This window comes from Electrona antarctica, assembly GCF_951216825.1.
Source record: "Electrona antarctica genome assembly, chromosome: 22".
NCBI lineage: Eukaryota > Metazoa > Chordata > Actinopteri > Myctophiformes > Myctophidae > Electrona > Electrona antarctica.
Genome location: NC_136805.1, coordinates 16,082,268 through 16,092,227, shown reverse-complemented (window position 1 = coordinate 16,092,227; position 9,960 = coordinate 16,082,268). Strand labels below are relative to the sequence as shown.

Below are 9,960 nucleotides of genomic sequence, written 5' to 3'. Positions count from 1 at the left end.
TAGAAAAGCGCTATATAAATTTGAGCTATTATTATTATTATTATTATTATAATTGGCTTTCACAGTTTGCAAGATTGCCCTGTTTTGAACAAAAGCCTCAAATCATGAACGCAGCATGCAATTTACGTGAAATCTTTCACACATTTTCTTACTAGGCTGAGGAATATATCCCACCCTTTTCACATTGGCCTGTTATAGCACCACCAACACGTTGATTTTTGCAAAACACATTTTTGGAAGAAAATGCCTCAAAAATGCCTCAAATCATCCAATTGCCATCAGGCAAACATGTTTATATTACGCCTAAACATTTTGCCAAACATCTCACACAGTCCTATCCTCCTGGTGGAGACCTGTGCCCAGAAGGGCACTTTTTCTAGTTTGTGCTGTGTTTTATTATTTATTTGTTGTTTGTTTGTATAATTCCTTGTAAAGTTGAGGATACAAAAACATAGCATTGTACTCTTGTATAATCTTATATAAGATCTAACCGTTGCCGCCTTGATCCAAAATTGAGGTCTATAGGCCTATCTCACAGCCCCCTTTCCACGCCCACTTCCGGTAGATAGTGGTGTCATTTAACATTAGGCATTTACACTTTTTTTCTCTGGAGAATCTAAGTACATTTCCTAATGTTAAAATGTCAAAGACCGATAATAATATGAAGAAAACACAATGGTATAACAACTCAAATAAGTAGAATAAACCTTACCTTTACAAAACGGTAGTTTGTGGCTTGTGAAAATACCTCTTTTAACATGGAAGCCTATGGACCGCAAAAAAAATAACACCACTAGCTCCAAAAGGGGGCGGGGAAATGCTGTGAGATAGGCCTACCTGCACTGCATTTTTATAACATGCCACAGAACATGATGGGAAGTTAATTGGCGTAATTGTATTATGTACAGTAGCACACCTGTACGTACACATCGACATTCATTATGTTTCACTCGTTCCGGTGTTGCCTTTAATTTGTCAGCCATATTCTTTCTAGTCGGAGCTTGCAGGCTCATAAAAATGTTATCAAGAGGATGCTTGGAGGTTATACGACGAGTGTCTCCACGTCACCGTTTCTGGCTGGTTATTTCCAAGATATTATGTCACATCCTTTCGCTCAAAGAAAAGCAATTAACTACATAACAAGAAGAGAATTTAATCAAAGGGCCATGTTGAAAAAATGGTCCTGGTACAGCAGGGTTTAATTCATTTGGGATTTCTCATGTCAAATAATCCCATTAGAGTTGCCAAATAAGATGGCTCACACAACACAGAATGAAAAAGAAGTCATATTTCTGAAGCAACCTTGGCTTGCCTTTAAAACTATTCCCCTAAGATGTCACTCCTTCGCCAGGCCGAGACCATGGGGGAAGTGGCACAACACAGACGCTTAAAACCGCTAAAGCATCCATGTCAGATTCAGAAAAATAGCAGATCAAGCTCATAGTGTCACAACATCTGCTATTTATGAAAAATCTTAAAAAAAAATCAATCTTGAAAAAGTGTTTGGAAATATTTTGACTTCTTTTGGGGCAGTCCTGGCACAAAACATTTCCAGGGGGGGGGGGGGGGGGGGGGGTAGTATCGACTGATACTATGACTACCTTTTTTCACTGACGATAACTACTGTAAATGGAAACTAAATGAAAACTAAGCTGCGATGACTAAATATATTGACAATATTATTAACAAATAAAAACTAGACTAAAATGTTGGGGACTAGTGGACAAGAGATCCAGTATAAGTAAAAGACACAAGTCATGTTACACTTGGTTGCATGCTGAATATAGCAGATCTACATGCTCCAGATCTACAAGCTCACACCGCGTCGCAACTCTCAACAGGACGCATTGTGAGCTTGTAGATCTGCTATTTTCAGCAAGTGTAAAATCAGCCTTACGATGGCATCAAGGCCCGCCAAAATACATTTTAGTCGACCCTATCAACTGTAGATTCAGTCGACCAAAATCTTATGATATCTAGTCGACTAAAACTAGACTAACACTAACACATTGCAGATGACTAAAATATGACTAAAACTAAATTAAGTTTTATGCCAAAGACTGTGACTAAACTAAAATGAAAACTTGCTGCCAATATCAACACTGCTGTGGGCGTCAATATACTGTAGCTTTCCAACTCGTCAGGCAAAAATCGCTCCAAAGCTGAAAGACTGTTGTTTCCCGTCATAAGCGTGTGTTTGTATGATCGTGCGTCAGCGTGAGATTGCAGCCTCGCAACTCTCTTTGTTGCAGAGGCTCTTTGTCTAACGGTGTGTCGAACCCATTAGGGCCCATTAGAGGCCATTAGTCTCCACAATGAGCTGCCTGAGGAACTTGAGAGGAACAGGGTTACTCTTGTGTGCCTTGTCACATTATTATCAGTATATTATCATCTAATTTCTAACACCTACTGTGCACTAGAAGACTTTGAAGAGATTGTGAAGATACTTTTATAAAGACTAACGTCTGACACATCTATCTATCACGCACTGGAAGGATTTGAAGAGACTTTGAAAAGACTTCAAATGAAGGCCACTTGTGAGGCATTTATTTCCCATATTATTATGAATCATCAGGCAGTTATTAAAGCTTTTCAACTCTGTGAAGAGTGCCTTGGATTGGGTTTTCGATTTAATTATGGGTGTTCATTTCTTCTTTTCTATTTTTTCCAACTTTTCTATGACTTTAATGCTGTGATTTTCTCTCACATCTAAAAGATGTGTCATAGTAAAAACATGAACAGATAAGGCTGCTACCCTATCTGTGGGGAACATTCAGCAACAATAACAGATCCCACATAAGCTTGTAGATTTCCTATTTTCAGCGAAGAGGTGTGGTTTAGAGAGGCAAAAGGAACAGACCTAGTATAGAGCCCTGGGGGATTTCACCGTCATATAGTGGTGGCTTAGAGTGGCGCAGGCGGCCATATATTAGATCTCAATGAGCGAGGCTCCCTTTTTGGCCCGAAACCCCGCTGAGCCAGGAAGTAAAAATCCGCTATTTAACATGTCTCATGGTTGTCATTGAATCCACCCCAAATATACTTTTTGTAAGCGAAATACTATCGTTTAGAATTTTAGATAAATCAGACGAAAATTGACCTTTTGAATTGTCCTTCAAAAAAGTTCTACCCGGGTAGTGAATCAAAAACACTTGTGTTGAGTGTTGAGTTGAGTGTTCTTTATGAATCCTGAGTGAGAATCCTTGAATCCTGATTCTATTTCAGTTCAATACTTGAGACTCTGATGTGATCGTGAATCAGTTCCGTGAATCAGTCACTCTGCAGACTGAGAAGCCAATGCAGCTGGCCACACTGCATCCAAACACTCCCTCTGCAGACTGTTGCTCACTGGGACAAGCTCGCCATCATAATCAGCATGGTTTGAAACCAGACTTCCACCAGGATCACAAAAAACAATTGGAGTTCTCAGAACACGGTTCTCCACAGGAACCGGGCTCTCACAAGCAGCACTTGGTTAGCTGCTTGCACAACTACTTTTCTGCAACTCTGTTTAAGAATTGAGAAGATATGTAGCTTATTTCTTTGTTTCTCAAAATGAGCAGGAGCTCTCTCTCTGTCAGCTTCACTCTAGGGTGGATCAGTGAAGAATGAAGATTGAATGGAGTGAAAAACGCAGATGCCCTCTACTGGTCAATATGTGAATTGGTGTTGAATTACATACAGGCTAACCCTCTAGTGCAACATGCATTTGAGACACCATAAAACACAGACAGAATATTATGAATTAGTGACACCATATTCCATATGGGTTACACCTACATTATGAAATTACAATTGTAAATTGAACTGGGGGTGGCAATGAAGGACCGGGAAGTCTGGTGTAGCATTGTGGAATCCATGATCTCGACCGCGGTCTAAAAATGATTATGATGATGAACTACTAGGGTGCTCCACACTTTTAGAGTCCCAGGGTATTGACACAGCAGCAGCGCCCTGGGCAGTGTGTACACATAGCATGGACAGCTATGACACACTGCCAAAGAACACAGCAGGCTGTGAGCACTTCTTAAATAGTGGTTCTGATGGACGGCTCTACCACCTCAGCCACTGCCGCCCCATTTACCATCCGATGGCATTGAGAGGAGAAACAATATAGGGCTATGTAAATGTGGTCTTACAAATAAAGTTTAGCTAGTTTCAAACTAGCTAAAAGTGGTTTACAATTTCCGCATTTAGCAGACGCTTAATTCAGAGTGTCTTCACAGTAAGCAAGGTAAACACAAGGTAATACATCAAATGCATAGAAATAGTTAAACCGAGAAGCTTTCATCAGCAGTCAAACTGGCATCTGTCTACATAACATGCTGTCTAAATTACATTTCAACCTTTTGCATAAGCCTGCAAGGTCGTCAAGCCTATAGGCAAGAGCAGTGGTGTCATGCTCGTAGAACGCAGTACCACGCAGTGGTACCAAAAACATCCTTTCAAATCAAACCCACTACAGACATTGAACTATAGGGGAGAAATAATCTTCAAATGTGATATTGTACACATAAACAGACAAACACGCAATCACACGCACATGCGCGCGCACACATTAAGGCAGTACTTGACTTTCCGGGAACAGCCACTGTGCAGCAGCCTACTTTATCAAAAGTGAGTTTGAAGGCCAGTGCGCGACGCGTGTGCAGTCACCGTGTCGGCACAATTCCGCAAAATGTATATTTGGACGTATTAAGACATGGCAGTGTTTTGATGCGTTCCTGTCGTCTCTCTCTCTCTGCGTGCATGTCTTTCAGACGGTGCACCAGCCGAGAAGAGGGAGAGATAGAGAGAGTTCTCCACTTCAAGGTGATTTTTCCAAGTGTTCGGCTGAATACTGAGTATAAATGGGCGAGTGCTTTGCTTTGAATGAGGCTCGTTTGTGCATTGTGTGAGATTCAGGACTTATACATAGTCGCTCTGCTGTGTCGCACATCCAAAATAGCAGATCTACAAGCTCACAGCAATGCTATGAGCTTGTACAATGAGCGACACTGCACGCAACGAAGATAAGAATCAGGCTTTTAACACAGCAGGGGGACTTCGGTATAGGACTAGACTAGTTGTAAGCAACAAACCCTGGTTTCTGTAACAGGTGGAGGCGTTTGAGTTGTTTTTCTTTGTACATGTGTGTTTCCCTTTTCTTTTTTGTACACCCTGTTATCAGTGGCTCATATCTCTCCCGACTGTAGGCCTATTTCACACTAATCTACCACAGCTTGAATTGGGGGGGTTGGAAAATGGAGCGCCGTAAAAAAGGAGAGCGGTTGTGGGGCTTGGGTGGCGTTTGAAGCAAATAAAATGTGTGCACGTACAGTATGTTGAGGACAATATCAGAGAAGGTGGTAATGAGTTCACAGCAGACAATGTCTCACTTCTTTTATCTTGGGTAATTGCCTCGTCCCCACAAAGTACACCCTGATCCCTGGCAGAATCTTAAAAAAAAAAAAAAGGGAAAAAAACAGAAAAGAAAACGTAGCCCAGGAGGTTCGGAAAGTTCTGCTTTCATCGCGTTCTCTTTCTTCGTCTGTCTGGGACATTTTTCTTTTAATTCTCTCTGGCCAACAAAGAATCTTAGTTTCCTTAGTTTCAATTAAGGCCTGTCTTCTATCACAGGTCTTCCCAAACTTTTTTTTTCCACCCCAAGGAGCACTATAGCCTCCGGCTGCAGCTCAACCATCTCAGAGTGTCCACCCTGAGGACGGTGAGGTCGAGGGTTCAATCCCCCGGCCAAAGTCCAACGAGTTCTACCAAAGACCAGTGGTGTTTCATGTTGTTATCATGCCAGTGGCAGGGACAGCTCTTATAAAGGCATGGCTTCCGTGGAGATGGATCATCTCAGACCCTCAGGTGTCCAGTCAGTGACGTCAGTCATCTATGATGTATCTAGTTGCAGTTGGTAATAAACCTTACGCATCCATATTTCAACTTTGTATCTTTTATTTTTGAGTGGGGCTAGCCCCTCCTACGCCCAGCTTTGTGTGTTTGTGAATACCAAATACCGATGATTTGATTGGTTGAGCACAGAATGTGATGAATGATGATGTATGACGATAAGTGTGATTATTATTATTTTGCAGAGAATTAAATTCAAGAGTGTCACAAAAGTAGTGAAAATATCAGTTTTGGACAGTTTTTTTCCACCCGACAGCGAGCTGAGGTATATAATAATAATAATAATAATAATAATAATAATAATAATAAAACTTTATTTGTATAGCACCTTTCATGACATGAAATGCAGCTCAAAGTGCTTTACACAAAAAAGAAAAGAAAGGCAGGGCATAAACAATACAGTGAGGACATGAATATTGTTTTTAAAAAAAAGACAAATAAATCAATTAAAAGCAAGGGTGTAGAAGTGGGTCTTGAGCTGAGCTTTAAAAATGTCTACAGAGGCTGCCTGTCGAAGGTACAGTGGGAGTTTGTTCCACGCCGTCGGCCCGTATAAGCAAAAAGCTGCTTCCCCGTATTTTTTAGTTGCCAGTTTTTTTAGGCAAAGCGAGCAGGCCAGCAGTGGAAGACCTTAGGGGGCGGTTTGGGACATATTTCGGCAGGCAGTCATGTAGGTAGGAAGGTGCGAGACCATTGAGAGCTTTATAAACAAGTAAAAGAATTTTAAAATCAATCCTAAAAACAACCGGAAGCCAGTGCAATGAGGCCAAGACTGGAGTATGTTCTCTCATCTTAGTTCTAGTTAAGACTCTGGCTGCTGCATTTTGGACAAGTTGTAATCTGTCAGTTGTTTTCTTAGGCAATCCAGAAAAAAGTGCATTGCAGTAATCAATATGTACACTGTGATGTCACTGTGATGTCACTCACGATGACGTCCATAATATAATCCTAATCTGAAGTCCTGATAGCGACATACAAACTAGGAACAAGGGCGATCTGACGAGTTCATGGGTGCCAACTGGGAAGGGGCTATGCCACACAACGGGCCCTGCAGCGCCCCCTGTTTCAAACTGGTGCTACTGGGCGAGATGGCCGTGGGGAAATCCAGCCTGGCGATCCGCTTCGCCGGCGGCACGTTCCACGAGTCACAGGACAGCACGATAGGAGCGGCCCGCCTGAGCCGCACGCTGTGCCTGGACGACACCACCGCGGTGAGGCTGGAGATCTGGGACACGGCGGGACAGGAGCGCTACCACAGCCTGGCCAACCTGTACTACCGAGGCGCTCACGCTGCCATCGTGGCCTACGACATCACCAGCGAGGCGTCCTTTGTGCGGGCCAAGAGCTGGGTGGAGGAGCTGCGGGCGAAGGCCAGCCCCGGCATGGCCGTCGCCCTGTCGGGCGGCAAGGCCGACCTGGCCGACGGGAGACCCGTCGCCGCCCGGGACGCCCAGGTGTACGCGGACGCCGAAGGCCTCCTGTTCATGGAGACGTCGGCCAAGACGTCTGCAAACGTGGAGGAGATCTTCAGGGCCGTGGCCGAGAGGTTATTGCCCCCAAAGGGCATTGAGGACCAGGCTGCAGGCAGCGGGCACGGCCGAGTGGGAGTGGACCTGCATGAAGACACTCCACCAGCCAAGGCTAAGTGCTGCAAGACATAAACGCCTGAGGCATGAAACGTTTTTAACTTCCTCCTTGGGTAGCAGAGAAAAGTAGAGATCGACCACTGCTACCGACTATCAATGCTCTTGACTGATATTTTCGTGTTTTAAAGTGCTAAATCAATTTGAATCAAGTTGACAAATTTAGATTTGATGAAAGTTTTAAAAAATCACACCCGTGTGACGTGAGGGGTGCTCTCATCATTTTAAATCATCATGACATTAAATAGACACTATGTCTATTTGCTCAGTCTATCATGTCTATTTGACGTGACGTGACGTGACAAAAAGCTGTATATTGTAATAATGACAACATATTATAACAATGCTTATTAATGTTAGATTTCGACACTTATCCTTTCACCAATATGATGTAAGATGTAAGATTCCCCTAAAAAAAAAGTCATCTTTTCACCATGATCATGTAAGATGACAACTGAATTTATGTGATTGGTTAGCCGATTTATTCGTCTACATATGACGTAAGCTTTTTTGTTCTTGCTTAATGTAAGTCGCTCTGGAGAGCGTCTGCTAAATGCCTAAATTGTATGGTTTGTGTGTCTAAAACTCTCATACACAAGCTGCTATCAGCTGTTGTGTGCATGCGTGCACGTCATTAACAGATTAATCGCCCAGGACGAAGTTCTTTGTCCTTTCTATTAGTAACGCCCGACGCTCAGGACGAAGTATTGTCCTAAAGACGAAGTTTATTGATACGAGAACAGATCGCCTGGCTGTATAGCCCAGGCGCGCCTGCTGGGCTCTCCTCGGTGACGCGCAAGACTGAGACGTCATCAAAAAACTCCCTCCTCTGTTTAGCTGATGAAAACGAAAATCTTAAAACGTTCATAAATCGCGATCTAAATCATCCCGTCTTTTTCTGAAAAAAGATCCTGTGTTAGACGACGCTCCGCGGTCCAGTCGCTAGTCTCGATAGATTTATTCTTGTCTCCCGTTGTTGTCGATCGATTCTAAAGTGCTGTGGCTATTGTTAGCTGCTACACAACATCATGAACTTCCGGCCGGTCCGTCCGGAAAAGGCGTCCGTGTTTATAAATCGACTGGGCGCATGAATGTAATGGATTAAATAGTTCCGGGCAATTAAAGTGTTAAAATGCCGTACCACCAAAAAATAAATCACCATTACACCACTGGTAGGTTAGGTATGCATGTTTATGTAGGTAGGTAGAGTATCAAAGTGGCCTATTGCATATCAAACGGATATGGGACTGTTTATAGTGTCAAACCCAGGTTAGTGTAGCATCACTGTCTGCAGACTGCAGAGCTGTGTAGAGGAAGCTGTCAAATGTCATGTCAGCATCACACTGGGAACGTCAAAGAAAGGATAGGAATGTACCGGGTAGATCTTTTTGACTATTCTGTCATATTCTGACGTTTTCCTGACAACTGATGCTCAGAAAAGGGTGTGCAAACCAGTGCTCTCCCAGATGACAGACGGGCATAGCTTCTATGGGAGATCACAGTAATACACATTTTTACTTTTTACATATTTCTCCCTTTCTTAAGGCAAAGGCTCTCAGGGAGTTCATGGTTATTTGTCCTCCTTTGTATTCCTTATTTGTATTCCATTCTATTTGTATTTGACTGACTGACTGCATTTAATCATTTTAGGGGCAATGCCACTTGGCCTTTGGTGTTCTACATTTTGAGGGTACAAAGTTCAAATGCTAGGGCTATGAACTTGTATATCTTCTATTTTTAAATAGCTGAAGTAGCCTATAAGATATGGCAAAAATCCAAAATGACACATGCTATCCCCTTGCTAATGTGTTAAGACGATTTTAAGTCAGACAGGTAGCTTCTTCAGGCATGCAATCATAATAATAACCTCTTAAAAGCATCAAAAAGTAAGCCAGCTCCAAACCATCCAGACATTAGTTTAATTTGACATTTGTGAGAGTATGATGGAGTCTTGGGCATTCGTCTGGGGCCTTTAGCCCTCTAAGGTGAATCATTTCCACTCTTAGGCGTCCTCATACTGCCTGCTCTAATAGCCGTGATTTACACCGACAAAGTAATAGCGCCGCAGAAGCATCCATCGCCAAAAAAAATATCAACTCAGAATGTCAGGCAAACATGATGGGCTACGTTGGCATCTCTCTGCCTCATCCCTCCAGCGGGGGGCGAGTCTTAGAGGGTAAATTAGACTGCCATTTTTCTCTGCAACATTCTTAATGCTTAGAACACTTCTATAAGTACAGGTTGTAAGCTGATGGGTAGTACATTTGAACTTCTACATTTCTACACTTTCTACATTTGAAGAATATGATGCTTATTTGATGGTCGTTAAACCTCGAAATCACGAAGCTGAGAAAAATAGGCTCTTGAAGTTTGGGACATTTTCACACTTTGGAAGTCAGGTATTGTGGGACAAATAGCT

General features: G+C 42.7%; 1 protein-coding gene across 1 annotated transcript; it reads left to right on the top strand.

The window, feature by feature from the left end:
• Positions 1-6,905: 6,905 nt before the first annotated feature.
• LOC306915007 (ras-related protein Rab-5A-like) lies at positions 6,906-7,559 on the top strand (the record flags this gene model as incomplete). Its single annotated transcript, XM_079492249.1, has 1 exon — positions 6,906-7,559. The coding sequence occupies one exon, from the start codon at positions 6,906-6,908 to the stop codon at positions 7,557-7,559; it is 654 nt and encodes a 217-aa protein (XP_079348375.1).
• Positions 7,560-9,960: the final 2,401 nt, after the last annotated feature.